Source organism: Gymnoscopelus braueri, assembly GCF_963280865.1.
Source record: "Gymnoscopelus braueri genome assembly, chromosome: 1".
NCBI classification, from domain to species: Eukaryota; Metazoa; Chordata; class Actinopteri; order Myctophiformes; family Myctophidae; genus Gymnoscopelus; species Gymnoscopelus braueri.
The window spans coordinates 30,225,162-30,242,761 of record NC_137603.1 but is presented as its reverse complement, the minus strand read 5'-3'; the positions used below and the strand labels follow the sequence as shown (position 1 = coordinate 30,242,761).

General features: G+C 41.6%; 1 protein-coding gene across 3 annotated transcripts in view; it reads left to right on the top strand.

The window, feature by feature from the left end:
• Positions 1 to 17,600, top strand: part of shf (Src homology 2 domain containing F) — a 182,418-nt gene that overhangs the window by 138,195 nt on the left and 26,623 nt on the right. The window contains exon 6 of one of the 3 annotated variants that reach the window (XM_080437694.1): positions 11,326 to 11,475. The exons of the other annotated variants lie outside the window; for them this stretch is intronic. Within the exon in view, the coding sequence (XP_080293820.1) occupies positions 11,326 to 11,475 (150 nt within the window). The remainder of the gene's footprint in view (positions 1 to 11,325; positions 11,476 to 17,600) is intronic. 3 annotated transcript variants of the gene reach the window in all.

Sequence of the window (17,600 nt, the reverse complement as noted above, 5' to 3'; positions counted from 1 at the left end):
GTAGATCGGCTACTTTTTGCGAGACACTCTTGTACAATGAAGTAGTTCCTTAATCTACGAAAAAGTTTAAGTTTAAATGTGGATATACAAGGTTTCTGCCCGACAGCGACGTTACGCATTATTCCAGTCAGTTGGCATGGAACACGTCAGGTGACATGATGCCAGGAGGATGCCACATGAGCTGCCAGGATGGCACACTACTCAGGCTCATGTCATTTGTTTTGTTTTTCTCACGCTTTGTTCCCACAGTCTGAACACTATCGCATTTCAACAAGAGTTCAGATCAAGTCCTGGCACGGTCTATGTGGCGCGGGTTCTCAACATCAGGTCGGGGGACCACCAGGGGGGTCCTGTAACCCTGAAGAGTGTGCAAGGGGAACCAGTTGGACTCGTAAGGGTCCAATTGAACTCGTCCCAGAGTTAAATTAACACAGAGGATTTTTACAGTATAGAATGGGGTCCCAGACCAAAACAAAAAAGGTTGAGAATCACTGAACTAAACTATACTGGAACCCTAATCTACCCAATGTTTATTTAAGTAGAGTTACAGGCCCGTAAGGGTCCATTTGGACCCCTGGTCGTCCCTAAATCCGATGTTGAGAACCAGTGGTTCCCACACTTGAACGCCAAATAGCCATACAGTAGCTATTGAATGTGCTATTTATAGCCAAAGTGACTGTGATGCTTTATTAACTTATTGCGCTGGGGACCCCCCTGGAACCCCCTCAAGGACCCCTGGGGGTCCCCCGGACCCCACTTAGAGAACCACTGTTGTTAATCTACATATGTAAACAGGATGTTGTTGTATAGCGACATACTAGGCTGAGGAGATTAGGGCTGAATTGACAGCATGCCGGCGTTGGGTAGATCCGTTCGGACAGGAGCGTGTGTTGATGTCCTCTCGACAGCCTCTCTCCAGATGACAGGGCGCTAATGATGATTGATGGTGATCACACACAAGCTCACAGCTCCTGTGACGCTCGGCGTAACGTCCCTGCTTATTCATTAAGCTCCGACAGCGCGGCGCGACACACTGGAGAACAAAGGGAAGGTGATCGAAATAGGAGAAAATCGGGGAGAGAGAAATTATCTTTGTAGGATAGTGGTTCTCAAACGTTTCCTTGGCAAGGGAGAGATCTATGCTGTTAACATTCTACAGAATGTTACCCAAAAAAAAGCAGATCTACAAGCTCACTATACGCTCAATCAGTGGTCTGAGCTTTGAATAGCAACACATTGAAAGATTATACTACTAATAAATTGTAGCAGCTAAATGATGCTCTGAGATTGCTGTGTAAAGAAGTACGATGTTCAAATAATAGAAGACATTTGAAGCCATTCAGTATGTGTGGGATCTTCGTTATATTAATATTCAAGCTCTGTCATGTGAACAGAATAGATTCAGCCTTGAATAGTCCTATTTAATAATGAGGGTGACAGAAGGAAGGCTAATTTCTGTTAACGACTTAATCGGTATACTTACATTTACATTTGAAAAATCTTGAAAAAATGAATACATTTGTGAATATTACAGGGTCCCCACGGTCATGAAATTTCTGGAAATATTTTGAAATTAGAAAAAACTTTTTCCAGTCCTGGAAAAGGTTTGGAATTCATCAAGGGTCCTGGAATATCCTGGAAAAATATTTGGCTATGCATTGTTTTTGGCTATTGATTTTGTTTATAAAAAACGTTTTCCAAAACATGTATATAACACGAAATGTGTAAACATTTTCGCCGAACGGGCTGCGTGATTGCAGCCTAATGTATACCGGACGTGACAAAAAAGAACAGATCTACAAGCTTACAACATGCTGCAGAGTGTTGCGTAGTTAGTTAGTAAATTTGGTACGAAATTTGGAATGGAATTATACCATTCTATGCCTTATTTTAGCTGCACTGCCTGTCTTTAGGCATTGCACATAGGAGTAAGAGACTCCTTTATTGCGCTGAATGATTGTTATTTAGGCCTGGAAATTTGGTTAAATATTCTGGAAAAGTTTTGGAAAATCATTGGTAAAAATGTGTGGGAACCCTGATATTAGTTTTTTTACACATAATCTTCTCTTATGCGAGTCCCTTGCACAAAATATTTTCCGATGCTGGTCCGTGGCTAAATACATATCAATGTGGGGGTCCTTGACCACTGTCGTGTCGTAGTCTGTCCATTGGTGAGACATCATGACATTTGAGTATGACTGAATGAGTGTCACCTTCAGTGTTCACCTCCCATGAAGAGAAGAGTCTGGTCACGGTTCAGTGAGAGGACAGCATGTCACCCACACAGCCATCTGTACCAGCCCAGCCAGCTAGGAAACCTAGTATGCCGTTATTATATATATAAGGTTTTCAATCTTTATAATTTCACGGACCCCCAGTTTGATATTGTTGCTAGTCGGGCAGAAACCTCTTATCTCCATATTCCTTTTTTTGTTAATTAATGCTCTACTTGATCATACTACAGCGTCACATAAAAGCATCAAAAGTAGCAGATCTTCAAGCTCAAAATGCGCTGCGAAGCGACGCGTTTTGAGCTTGTAGATCTGCTACTTTTGCTACTTTTGAATTTGAATCCCGAAAAGTAACAGTTTTGGACATATGAGGTTTCTACCCGACACAGAGACGATATGCATTAGACCACGTATCACCCTTTGTTAATGTGTTAGCGTGTACAAATGGAACCAAATGGACCCTTACGGCTCCATTTGGACCCCTGATCGTCCCTGGACCCAACGTTGAGAACTAGTGCTGTATAGTTTGTGTGTGATTGTGTGTGTGTGTGTGTGTGTGTGTGTGTGTGTGTGTGTGTGTGTGTGTGTGTAAACAATAACAAACAACAACCATAAATCAATCAGCGCCGTGGACAGGAGCCACGGCCGCGGTTATTCCTCCTATTTCCCGCATAAGTTCTGCGCTCGCCTGTCTCTAAACAAAGCAAAAGCTTTTCAACACCTCGTTCAGGTCAAACTCATCAGTCAGCTGTTTGTGGACACGCAGGAAAAGCAGGTGGTTGAACCACTGCCAACCTGGTGTCCCTACGTTAATGGCGCATTCATGTCATCTTGGGCGCAAATGTTCACAAATGTTTAAAAAAGCGTTGAAAATAGCAGACCACCACGTGCCACCGCTGTACCACAAAGTGTAATTCAGGCTCAAGTGGTTAACTATCTTAATAATGGTTGGTTGTTTATTATTGCGTTAACCTCGTTAACACATGACTAAAGGGCCATTCACACTGAGCACTTTAACTATAACTATAATTATAAAAGTTTTAAAAATCGTTTAAAAAAAAGTCAAGTGAATGGCTCAGTCACACCGAATGGATGAATGGTGTTCACACCGGCTATTAAAAAAATACAATGGTGAACGATATAGTTATAGTTATCTTTATAGTTATCGTGCCCGGTGGGAATGGAGCTTAAGGCTTATATTCTGGCCAAAAAACATTTTCCATAATACCTAAAAGTGTGTGTGGAGTGTCCCCCCCCTATTCCAGCATCCATACATGTGTGTGCATGCATACTGTACATGCATTTGTTTTATCCCTGTGTGCGCAACAAGCAACCGTGTTGAGCTACTGTGGATAGAGCCTTCATAGATCATGGAGATATGTAGACCTGTGTTCCCATGCGTTGCAGCCAGCCAGCCAGCCAGCTCTTGTCACCTTTGTCCAGAGTTAGGATGAACATATCTCCCTCTTCTCCCCCGCCACTTCATACACACACTCCCCCACCCACATGAAGCAACATTTCCAGGCCTGAAGATGCACTCATCCATGCAGGCAAAATAGCATCCCTAGCCCGATGCGTATTCATAAGGGCCTCGGGGCAGAAAGCATTTTGGAATACGTTATAAGGTAAGCTAAGGGAGAAAAATGATCACCATCCAGGGTCTGGAAAAGCACCACTTCTTCTTACCCCTATTGAATCACTTTACCTTTATTTTCCTAAAGTGCCGAGTGACATTTCAGGCTATATTATTCAGCTGTGCAGCTGAGCAAATCTGAGTGAGACTTTTTCGCCCCCTCTGGCCCCCTCCCTGCGTCCTTAAAAAGGCAAGGCCTGCAGAGTGCAAGCAGCCCTCTCTGCACCCCCAACAATTACACGCTCATCTGCAATGTGAAATTAGAATTATGCATTTTAACCCATTCAATCCGGGAACGCATGTCATTTTAGATTTGAGCTATAACCATTATTTTATACTTTTGGCTATTAAAAAATAGCAGATATACAAGCTCATAGCGCGGCACCGAGTGCCGCGCTATGAGCTTGTAGATCTGCTATTTTTGAAAAATCTAGGAACATTTGTGCAAATCTTTGAATATATATATATATATTTTTTTTTAAATATTTTAATATTTTACAAATGTTAGCTTAAAATATATATTCAAAGACTTGCAAAAAATGTCATGATTGTTAAAAAAAAATAGCAGATCTATAAGCTCGTAGTGCGGCACTCGGTGCCGCGCTATGAGCTTGTATATCTGCTATTTTTGAATAGCCAAAGAAATAAAAAATTGACACACAGATGCGTTCCCGGTCTTAATGGTTTAATCTTACTAGGAGCAGAGTCTCTCACTTCAACCTGAAGTGGAGGAAGTTACAGTATATTATCTCTCAGAGTGTCTGACCGTAAGTCCAACCCCGCTGTCTCTGTCCCACTTCCCATCCCCCAGAGGACCTGGAACCCCTCTCTCTCCAGTCCTAGAACTTTCTCCATGGACGGCAGCCAGTGGTGGAAGAAGTACTCTGATTGATTTTTTACTTCAGTAAAGGTAGCAACACCACGATATACAAGAAGCCTCCAATCTCTATATTCTAACTTTTTGTGTTTTTTTCGTAAATGAACGCCCTACTTGATCACACTACAGCGTCGAAAGTAGCAGATCCGCAAGCGACGCGCTTTGAGCTTGTCGATCTGATACTTTTGCTGTTTTTGAATTTGTATCCGGAAAAGTAACAGTTTTGGACATATGAGGTTTCCACCCGACAGAGACGATATACTATTCAAACTTTTCCATAAGTACTGAAGTATTGGCATCAAAATATACAGTACCAAAGTTAAAGTACAATTTTTTTTCAAAACTAGCAGATCCACAAGCTCACAACATGTTGAGAGTATAAAATAGGGCTTAATGAATATTAAGTTATATGTTTTACAATGATAATCTAAAACCACAAAATAACTGGGAACTAATGTTTTCAAATACGTTTTACTGCAGTGGAGTAAAAAATAAAATGTTTGCCTCTGAGATGTAGCGCAGTAGAAGTATAAAGTATTGCAAAATGTCAATACGCAAGTAAAGTAAAAGTACCTCAACATTATACTTAAGTACAGTGACTGAGTAAAGGTACTTAGTTACTTTCCACCACTGACGGGAGCAGTCACCAGGCCCGTCAGAAAAGTCCATAGTCAACACCCTCCCTCGCCTACAGCTACTCTCCTGTAGTTTAGCACCCTGAATCCACAGGCCCACCTATTTAATTGCTTGTCGGATTGAATATCCTCTGCTCCCCTTCCCTCCGTCAGCTAGCCAGCGCCGATATTACATCTCATTAGCATGTTCCGCACAGGCCCGCGGCAATTCCCCACAGGGCACGAGAAGGACAAGTCCATAATGTTCTGCTCATCCTCCCACTGAGAAAGCAGCCTGTGTACCAGCCAATAAAACTCCAGTGACATGCTGACGGCAGCAAGTCAACACTCTCCACAGAAATAGCACTCGGTCTATACCTCCAGGTGGGCGGTTGGTCTTGATGAAGTAGTTCTCCTTAACTGAAGCTGCTTGTCTTAGTTTGAGGACACAGGTTTTTGGCTGGAGCGCAACAACAAGGCCAGGCCTGACTGCAGTGGTGTAAAGTAACTAAGTACATTTACTCCCAAGTACTGTGTGCTTACGTACAATTTTGAGGTTCTTCTACTTTACTGGAGTATTTCCAATTGTCTATACTTTTACTTCTACTTTTACATCTCAGAGGCAAATATTGTACGTTTACTCCACCACAATTATTTGAAAACCTTTTTACTTTACTAGTTACTTTGCAGATATAAATGATTACATTATAAAACATACATTAACCACTTTAGCCCTATTTCATACCTAGGCTATTTGAAAATAGCCGATCTACAAGCTCACAACGCGTCGCGTGAGCTTGTAGATCTGACTGACTGACTGACTGACTGACTGCATGAGAATCAGTTTATTTGTCACACCACACAGTTTTACAGGTGTTAAGCAGTGGGTTGAAATTCCTTTTTTCGTGTGCGCTCCATTGTTTTGTAGTATTCCGTGAGAAGAGAGAAGATAGATGTAGAGATAGACCGATAGGTTAAAAAGAACAAATAAAGGTATATACATTCAGATTGTGTACTGTGTGTGAAAGCAGATAGATACAGGATATTTAGAACGTTACATTGTTTCACCAGTTAATCCCGATATACTTAATTGACTGGGGTCCCCCAGGGTCTATACTTAGTCTACTAATTAATAATTAATCTCTAGTCTTAGTTACCTCTACACCAAATCTCATCGCCGACATAACCGAACTACAAGCTGACAACTTTTCAGAGCATTGAACAAAAATGTATGAATGTATGAAGCGTGGTATAAAAGCTCTCATTTTCCTCCCACCAGCTACAGTTTATTGTATGTCTTCCCTTAGCCCATACTCTATATCCACAGCACTATGCAGTTCATTCAATTATGAAACAAAACACCAGGGCTCCATGTTTATCTACAGTATCCGTAGAACATTAGGCCTGACAGGCACCCCACACACACACACACACACACACACACACACACACACACACACACACACACACACACACACACACACACACACACACACACACACACACACACACACACACACACACACACACACACACACACACACACACACACACACACACACACACACACCCCCACACACACACACACAGAAGCCGCCTCTGCAGCAGTGCCATGTTTCTTTATTAGCCTGGGCTTCTAACCTTATATTCTATAGCTCTCTTGCAAATGCTGTATTAAAAAAAAAGAAAATGTTGCTGTCTCTCTCCCCCTTAATTTATCAGCCCTCCTGTGCCATTAAACAAGCGGTCCATTCCGTGATGAAAGATAGACTGTTGTTGCTCTACCAGTGGATTTACCCTGGTAATACCCCCCCCCTCCTGGACACAAGCCATGCATTATTTGAAGAGGGGGAGGTGGGTGGGCGGTCAGGTCTGTGGAGCGTCCACTGCCAGGATGGATTGTTCTGGGGGCTTGTTCCACCGGAGAATATTGTCTACATTGCTGTTTATCTTATTATGGGGGCCCAGAGCCCTGTTCTGACGGAGCCTTTTAACTCCATGCTGAGACTTGCCACGGCTCTGCTGCATCTTTAACATTCAGTAATCAAAGCTTTTTTTTTTTATATCGTCGCTGTCAGGCAGAAAACCTTGTATCTCCATGTTTCATCTTTCTTTCTAAATTAATGCCCTACTTTGTCCTTTGATTGAAATTGATTGAAATTTGTATTAGGCAAAAGAATGTAAAACAACACAGTTACATTTATAATGCTTTTGTCTAAAAGGTCCGGCCAAAAAAGTCCTTGCGGACTTGTTTCCGTTGGGGTCCTTGAATTAATTTCATAGACATATATAGTAGCAACCAAACAGTTCAAAAATCAACATGAAAATACAGATAATACAGAAGAAATACCACTATGTACAAAAAAAGCATGAAAATATACAAAAATATGTACAAAAAAGGGGGGGGGGGGAAGCATGGAAAAATAAAAATTATATACAAAAGCATGAGGAAATAAAAAATATGTACAAAAAAGAGGAGGGGGGGGGTCGTCTGTCTACAGGGAAACTGGTACTAGCTCCTCTTTAGGCCTCCAGAAAGATGAGTTTTTAGGGCTGTTTTGAATGAGCCCAGCGAACTGCATTTTTTGAGGGATGGGGTTAGACTATTCCATTCCTTGGTGGCTGTGCTATAGAAGGAGAATTTGCCCATGTTTGTTTTATGGGTGGGTGGTACCAGATTGTTGTTTACGCTCCCTCTAGTTTCGTGGCTGTGGGTGTCACTAACTTTTTCGAGGTATTTATACAGATATGCGGGTATAGGGGGCATTTCGGGCAAATCTGCATTTACAATTTTGAAGACCAGTCCCATTTTTAGTTGTTTAACCCTGTCTTCCACCCTGAGCCAGCCTAGGCTGGCAAAGTGAGTGGGAGAGAGGTGGGTCCTACATCAGTGTTTTGCAGAAATAGCGTAAATAGCCGATCTATAAAGCTATAAAAAAACAAGATATGACATATTGTTATATTATACCAGGTTGCTATTGTCATATTATACTAGGTTGCTTATTTCTCTCACTAAACATGGCAACGTTTTTAGATCCAATATGGTTGCTTATTTCTCTCACTAAACATGGCAACGTTTTTAGATCCCATATTCTGAGAGGACATTGAGCAACGGCACCACTTATATAGAGTTACATATAGTCATAGACATATAAAGGTAGACGGCTCTGAGGCACTGGTATCTCGGGCGCCATTTTAGAGTAGGCAAGCTTCCGCGTGTGTCACAGAAGGGGGCGTTCGGTAGGCCAATCAGAGGCAGGTGGGGGCGGGTCTTTTCGTAAGAGGCAGCCGCGCAGCAAAAGTCAGTTAGACGCGCTGTGATTGGCCAGTAGTCTACGCGCTGTGATTGGCCAGTAGTCACTTTGAATGGTAGCTTGCCTACTCTAAAATGGCGACCGCGATACCATTCGCTCCAATGAACTGCAGAGGCCAATGAGGTATCTAGGTTTCTATATCTATGCATACAGTGGCCGAACACAGTATTGTGGGTCGTCTTTAGATCCCATATTCTGAGAGGACATTGAGCCCTCATTGGCTAAAGGACCAGCCAATGAGGAAAAGGTGACGCAAAAGTCAGGACTAGCGAGTGTAGATTTAGACCAGGTTCTGCAACCTGGTAAAAAGAAGTGTGTCTGTGGGTTTATAAATGTTGAACCAATGAAAATATGTAAAAACTACATTGGATTCATTGTGACACATTCATTTCCTGAAAAGTAACCATTTTGGACATGCAAGGTTTCCACCCCCGACAGCAATGGTATTCTGTTCACCGCTTCTTTCTTCTGACCACCTTAACCATGTTTAATCAAATCTCAGCCATAACGTGGTGCTTCCAGCTGAAGAGCTTTCAGGCATTACAATAGCCTCGCCAGTCCAGGCTGTGTTCGGCACTACAATGATCAAAGTATTCTGTACATTGAAAGGCTTTGCATACAATCCTCAGTGTTCATTTAACTACGAAGAGCGAACAAATGGAACCACATTTTTGTTCCATTTGTACGCTCTGGAGTGTGTTTTGTTGAACATGAATTGCACAGTGTAAAAGACTTTCATCATCGCATGGGCGTTCTCCAGCCTTAAAGCTGTACTATGGTACTTTCTTTTGTGTGATTACTATGTTATTTTGTCCAATCTGTATGGTAGGGTATGTTAACTCATTCAGTGCCAAAAATATTTCTGGCTATATCACCCCTGTGCCAAGGCCAAAAATACATTGTAAAAAAAAAGTGCTTTGGAGCCGAGATACAGCCTTTTTCAGTAAAAAGTTAAACAAGAAGTGAATGGAGCAGCAAATCTTCAAATCATCATATCTTGGGTTCTGAACCTTTTTTTTCAAAAAAAAAAAAAAAAAAAAAAAAAAGATTATTTTTTGAGTTTTTTTTTTTTTTTTTTTTTTTTTTTTTCATGACGTCTCAGACGTCATTGGCACTCTGGGCTTATGAAAAACGTGACGTCTGCGACGTCATTGGCACTTAATGAGTTAATACAATATAACTTCTACAATTGGGGTGGTTGTATTTGGTCTCCCTGCTCTTCTATTGAGCCATTTAGATCCCGTGTCTTGGTCGGATGTGGTTTGACACAAATTTTGAACTGAAGAGCAAAATTATATTTCTCCCCTGAGCAAGCAGACAGGCTCTATTAGCTCAGTGGTAAAAAATGTCAGTACTTGCACAGGAAACCCGGGTTCAAATCCGGGGTATAACAGGAAAGGTACAGAGTGCAGTTTTAACTAACAACTGAGTCCAGAACTATGCACAAAGCATCTTTACTGTACAACTTGCTGTACCCCTTCACTTTATTTCTTATAGAAAATGTCAATTTGTGGATGGAGAGCGATTTTTGTTCCGCTTTGGGTCGCATAATTGGGTCATTAGCCTGTTTCTAGTATGTTGTTTCCACAAGACGGGAGTTCTAGTGTGGTTTTTAATGAGTCCCAGTGGGTCAGAAGACATACCGTCTTCATACACGTTTAAGAATCTCCAATATCTTAGTCTCTCAGGTAAACTAACTTCCCTTCCTTTCCAGTCCTGTTTCTTCCGGCTCTCGCCTTTCGCTGCTTCGGTCGAAGGCTCATTTATACGGTATACGCCGTCGCTCGACAGTAATGACGTCGGCATTGTGTTCATTTTTATTTCTGTCGAGCGACACAGAGGTATAAACTAAGCCTGATTCTTACGCCCCTTAACCCATTCAATCCGGGAACGCATCTGTGTCATTTCAGAATAATCTTGAACATTTTTGCAAATCTTAATAAATATATATATTTTAAAGCGAACATTTGTTACTCAAATCTTTGCTTCTGGGGGGTCCCTGGAACAAAACATTTTGAGATGGGGGTCCGTGGCCAAATACGTATCTAAAAATGTTTTCTAATTCCTAACAGTATGTTGCTACAGTATATCAGTGGTGCTCCAACTTTTCCATGTCAAGGACCCCCCAAAATGATATGCATTTGGCCGCGGACCCCCATCTCAAAATTAGAGATGAGTAAAAAAATGTTCTCTTTAAAACATATATTCAAAGATATACACACATTTTCGACGATTTAAAAAAAAATTGCAGATCTACAAGCTCATAGCTCATGAGCTTGTAGATCTGTTATTTTTGAATAGCCAAAGACATCTTAAAATGAGACGGATGCGTTCTTAATGGATTAAATGAGCTGATTCTATGCTGTGTGTGTATTCTGCTATTCTCACTCTGCTCTCATCTCTTCTGCCTCGTCTCTCCCTCCAACCCCTCTCTTTCTCTCCGTTCCTTACCCTCTTTTCTTCCCTCCCTTCCCCTCTTTTCTTCTGCACTCTCCCTCCCTCCTTTTCCTCTCTTTTTTTCTCATTTATCTCGATTCCTCCTTCTCTCACCCTCCTTTGTGTCTTTCCCTTTGTACATCCCTCTCTCTCTCTCTCTCTCTCTCTCTGGCTGTCTTCTCTCCCCTCATGATGATGGACCCTCTTGGTGGTCTTGCAGTAGAGATTAAAGTGATCAAGGACCTGCCGTGGCCTCCTCCGGTGGGCCAGCTCAACCACAACAACGCTCCGACGCTGGTGGAGGAGGCGGCCGAGTCGCCCTCCCAGCAGCCCTCGCCCGGACACACTGGCTGTGACCAGCACCACCATGGTGGGTTGTTGACATCCATCCATGTGGTCCATCCTGTCCCCGTTCCCAGTCCCATCCATCCATCCATCCATCCATCCATCCATCCATCCATCCATCCATCCATCCATCGTCGCTGTCGTGGCAGAAACCCAGTGTTGATTTCGTCGACTAAAACTATGACGAAAAATGTTGGTCGACTACCTTTTTTCACTGACGAATACTAAATAAAAACTAAATAAAAACTAAGCTGCGATGACTAAAACTAGACTAAATATAATTTGACAATTAACAAATAAAAACTATGCTAAAATGTTAGTGAGGGATCCAGTAGAACTAAAAGACAAGTCATTTTATGTTTGGTTGCGCTCGGGTGTTGCGCTCTGAAAACAGCGCAACACCCGCTGATTTTGCCTATAATGACTTGCCCAAAAATAGGGATAGATTATTGATCAATTATGTTATTAAATTATCTATATTTTTTATAATTGATTAAATTGACTAGTTTGATTAGCTGTTGCGCCCCTACAGCCATCATCCATTCTTCCATCCATCCATCATCCATTCTTCCATCCATCCATCCATCCATCATCTGTCCGTCTATCCAGCCATCCGTCTGTCTGAGCACCCATTGGCCCATGACTCCCTCCATCTATCTATCAACGTCACTCCTGTCTTGTGTCTAATATAGATTTTATTCAACCTTGAACATCGTCGCTGTCGGGCACAAACCTGCTATGTCTGAAACCATTACAGTTCAGGAAATGGGGGGGAAAAAATAACCTGTGATCCAATCGATCCAATGTGGTTATTATTTAGTCACAAGCTCTTGTTAATACTTATCATTGATTCAATGTTTATAAAACACACACAGACTTGATCACTTTTAACCTGGTGGCCCAATTTTGAGCATTTCATTATGTGAATATTGAGAAAAATAGCAGATCTACTAGCTTGTGCGTGTAGCTACTGTCGCTACGTTTGTATGACACTGTCGACGAAGACAAAGTATAAAATAGGGCAATCATTCATGGGGTGAAAAAAAAAACATAAAAATATGGAGAGATACAAGTTCATACAAGGTTTGTGCCTGACAGGGACGATAGAATTGTACTTGTGATCTCATTAACCACTTAAACCCCAGCATCTGTATTGTGCAGAAAATAGCAGATCTACGTGCCAGGTTTGAGCTTTTAGATCTGCTAACTTTTGATACTTTTGTGTGACATTGTAGCATGATCAAGGGGGGCATTCATTTACGAAAAAAAACACAAAACGTTCGAATATGGAGTTATTTTGGATCCCGGGAGACTGTAGCTGAAAACCTTTTATGAACTCCTGGCTTATATACCTTATATACAGCTAGTTTCACTATTAGACACTGTGGGGGAGATCCAGGCAGTGGCATCATGTAATGGAAACCCCCATCAGTTGTACTTCGGTTGATGAACCTACCGAAGGAGTTTATGCTATCGATTAGTGGGACTGTATAATCTGAGATCTTAGATATTAGTCTGTTAACCCATTGAGACCTGGAACGCATCTGTGTCACTTTAGATTTCTTTGGCTATTCAAAAATAGCAGATATACAAGCTCATAGCGCAGCACCGAGTGCCGCGCTATGAGCTTGTAGATCTGCTATTTTTGAAAAATCTTGACTTTTTTAAGAATCGACTCAGGTCTTAATGGGTTAATGGAATGCACTTTTCCATCTGGATTAGATGTGGCAGAAAATCACTAGTATAGCTCTATCCCGGCTTTTTTTTTTGTGTGGCTGAAGGCTCATTAGTTTTAATTGTGCTGAATTGCCTTCTGAATGGGTAATTGGCCACTTCAGGTGACCCCTATTTCCTCCTGTCAACCTACATCATAAGTGTCCCAAATGCCCTCTCTGTTAATTTCCTCTCCGCAAGTGGGAGGAGGGAAAAAAATCAAACTTGATTGAGATCATTTCAGTTCCTGAAATACGTCCTACATACACGTCGTCCCCATTTCAGGTTGTGCTCTGTTTACGTTCTTGTCTGACACAGTGACCCAATAATGAACCCAGTTTAATCCCATTGGCTGGTTTTCTTCCCGTTCAGTCTGTGCTGATGTTTGTTGGAGTCCTCCAGTCACTGACTCTCATGATTGCCAAGGGAAAAGAAAGCCATGTGTGGCAGAACTAATGCCCCGGAATGGGATTTCCCCCTTGGCAGAGCGGTGGGAGGGGTGGGGGGGGGGGGGCTCCCAGTGAAACCCTGTAAGACACTGGTTCTCAATGTTGGGTTTGGGGACCGCCGGGGGTCCAAAATGGGCCTTGACAGGTCTGTAACTCTGAGAGCAGTGTACAAACGGAACGGGAAGAAGGGGGAAAAAAACAGCCAATGGGATTAAACTGGGTTCATTATTGAACCTCTGAGAGTGTACAAATGGATATTCGGTTCCATTTGTACACTCTCAGAGTTAAATAAGCGCTGAGGATATTACAGTGTAGATTGGACCCCCACGTTTGATGTTCATTGATTAGGCCTACAGACCGCCATTTCATACAAGTTTGTTTTCTGGGACCCCAATCTACACTGTAAAAATAAGGGTCCATTTGGTTCCATTTGTACACTCTAAAGAGTTACAGAACTGTAAAGGGTCCAAATTTGGAACCCCTAGTGGTCTCCGGACCCCACGTTGAGAAACAATTGTTGTAAGGGGATACTGTGTGTGTGTGTGTGTGTGTGTGTGTGTGTGTTGTGAGGACAGAGCGAGGGAGATGATTTATGCCCCCATAATTCCATGGGAAAGGTTGTGTTTCTGGACGTGATGTGAGCGGGTTTAAGATTGGCGTCCTGCCTCTGTCTGAGCCCCCCCCCCCCCCTTCCCCAGCATGGTCAAGGGTCGCGGTGGCAGACATGGTGGGGTGCGGAACAAGGGCTGGTACCCCTCCCCTCCATGACCCGTTTGTGAATACAGTTACAACACAGTTCCCTGACCCCCAGGCCTTCCAGTCACACCCTGGGACATTAGTCATCCATTATACACAAGATATCCTACACACTTTGGTGGGTTAGAGACAGTGGTGGAAGAAGTACGTTTTTACTTGAGTAAAAGTATTGGCGTATTGGCTCAGCCATAACCATAGTAAGGAGTTCCCAATGCAGCTACCCCCAAATAATGGAGTGTGTTGTCCAGTGGTGTAAAGTAACTAAGTACATTTAGTCAAGTATTGTACTTAAGTACAATTTTAAGGTATTTTTTACTTTACTGGAGTATATCCAATTTTCAATATTTTTAGTTCTACTCCATTACATCTCAGAGACAAATATTGTACTTTTACTCCACTACAATTATTTTGAAACTTTAGTTACTAGTTACTTTGTAGATTTGAAGCCCTATATCCATTTCGGCCATTTGAAAATAGCCGATCTGCAAGCTCACAATGCGTCGCGATGCGACACATTGTGATCTCCATGTTATGGGCATAAAAGAAAGGGACAAGGACTCACACAGATACAGAAATCTCCATACAGTATATGGTTATAACGGTTGGATCGGCGGTGTGAGGGACGTGTGGCGGCCCGAACTCTAGATGTGATCTAGTAATCTAAATGTGCAAAGTAACTTGATAAAGTTTTCACATAATTGTAGTGGAGTAAAAAGTACAATAGTTGTCTCTGACATGTAGTGGAGTAGAAGAAAAATGAAAAATGTACATACTCAAGTAAAGTAAAAGTATCATTCAGTACAGTACAGTGCTGGAGTAAATGTACTAAGTTACTTTCCACCAAAGGTTGGAAAGGCTATCATGTCACTTAGAGAGGCTATGAATGTAATCTCTGACACAAACGATGATGGAACAGTGACCAATACATTGGAGAGGATTCTGCCCCTATCAGTTTAACCTCATTATTCTATTTGAATGTGGCTCGACAGCGTAGATATTAAATCTACATATAAATGGAGGGCCAGCTTTTGTCTGTGTAACAAAAAGCTTTTTTCATCCTTATTTTCTGACATGAATTAATTATCCAATACACTTTTCAAGTATCGCTCTTGCCTATTCCCTTTGTCTCGGCCAGGTGCAACAACAAAGCAATTAAAAGATACCAAGATTTAATTTAGGTAGGGAATCATAGGCTGTTGATATTTAGGAGAATCTATCCATTGACTTTCAATGGATAGATTAACAATCACAAGTTTGGACCATTACATTTTAAGTTCAACAAAGGTGATCTAAATCAGCGTGGGCCGTGAATGCTTTTCAAGTGGGTCCTGATTCAAGAAAAGGTTGGGAACGACTGATCTAAATATATATAATCATAATCCATTCCAGTGAATCATCAGACTCCCACAGTATTAGTTTCCATATATTAGTTTCAGCGTAAAAGCTGACATTTTCTGTCTAAAGCAGCAGGCTCCCTGGGTCGTGTATTGCTTCATTGTGTGAGGACTATTTTAGGAGTGCCAGTGCATTTTAATGAGCCGTGGACCTGTTAATCATTTCACAAGAAGGAAGCCGTGACACTTCATCTTCACGTCACATTGCGGCGGTTGATGGTACGTTTCCCCCAACAGAGCAGTCACCCTTGTAGATAGAAGCACCATTAGTAAATGAGAATTAATTAGCCGGCTTAATTATTGAAAATTGCTCCGGAACGCGGCCTCGCACAGAGAGAGAGAGGGAGAGAGTGGATAGTTCCCCATTCTGAGGAGTCCTTTAACAGCCGAGCTGCTGCTAATCTAAAAGAGACATGATTGCAATTTGGACATTTTTACATTTTATTTCCTGCGAATTGCGAGTGTTGGATGAAAAGGTTTTACCACATTAACCCTGGTGCAGTGATGTGCCTATTTTGGGTTACTAGGGTTATGACCCGTTGTGAGCTTGTAGAATGGCTATTTTTGCCGCACGTAAAAATTAGGGCTTAAGTGTTTAACTCTTTCACTGCCAGACTTATTTCAGAATGTGTTGTCCCATTGCCAGGAAAAAGGTGCATTTTTCCTCTGTTTGTTTTTTAACATTGAAGTGAATGGAGCAGCAATTTTTTGGATAGCGTTATCTCCTAGTTCCTTTGAGATAAACCCCCCCAAAAAAATACCCAAAAATTCAGAAAAATTAAAAAAAAAAAAAAAATGGAAAAAAGAATCAGTGTTCCAATGGATCCATTGTATTTATTATTTAGTCACAAGCTCTTGTTAATACTTATTATTAGTTCAATATTTACAAAACTCACAGACACACGCAACTTATTTAGTGTTTAATTATAGCAAAAATAGCCAATCTACAAGCTCACAACGTGTCACATGTTGTGAGCTTATAGATCAGCTATATTTGCGTGACTCACTTGTATGAGGAATTCGGGCATTAATTTCAGAGAAATCAAATAAAAGTTGAAACATGGAGATACAAGGTTTGTGCCTGACAGCAGCGTTATTAGTGCTGTGTTGTGAATAGGGCTTTTTCTTTTTTCTTATGGTAGTAATGTCACTTTGACCTCGGTGGCTTGTGTTTATCTAGCTCCTAGCCAATCAGCTCCCTCCCTCTCTCATGCACTCACTCCTTCCCTCCCCCTACATTACATTTATTTGACAGGTTTAGTTATTAGTTGCTTTGCAGATTTAGATTATTATTACGAAATGTACAATTAACAACTCAAGTCTTACTTTATTTTGAGTACTTTTGAGTTCTGCATAACGTCGCTGTTGGGCAGAAACCTTGTATCTGTATATTTTAACTTTTTATGTTTATGGCTTAAATTAATGCCCTACTTCATCATACTGCAGTGTCACAATATGCAATGTAATGCATTGGGAGCTTGTAGATCTATTTTTGAAAATTCAGAATCGCTTTTTAAGTAAAAGTGAAAGTGGTGAAGTGTTTCTCTGGGTTTTAGAAATATTGAACCAATGAGAATAGTGTTAACAAGAGCTTGGACTAAATAACTACAAATACAATGGCTCCATTGGAACACAGGTTATTTCTTACATCCTGGTCCTGGACAGTAATGGTTTTGGACATACAAGGTTTACACCCGACAGCGACGATGTCTGGAGTGGGCGGGTCCTTCAGCCATCAATCAACATGTGACTGACAGTCCAATCTGATACACAGATTCCATTTGCGAGGCTTTACAGGCAACAATGCTGATAACGCAAACAGACACACACACACACAC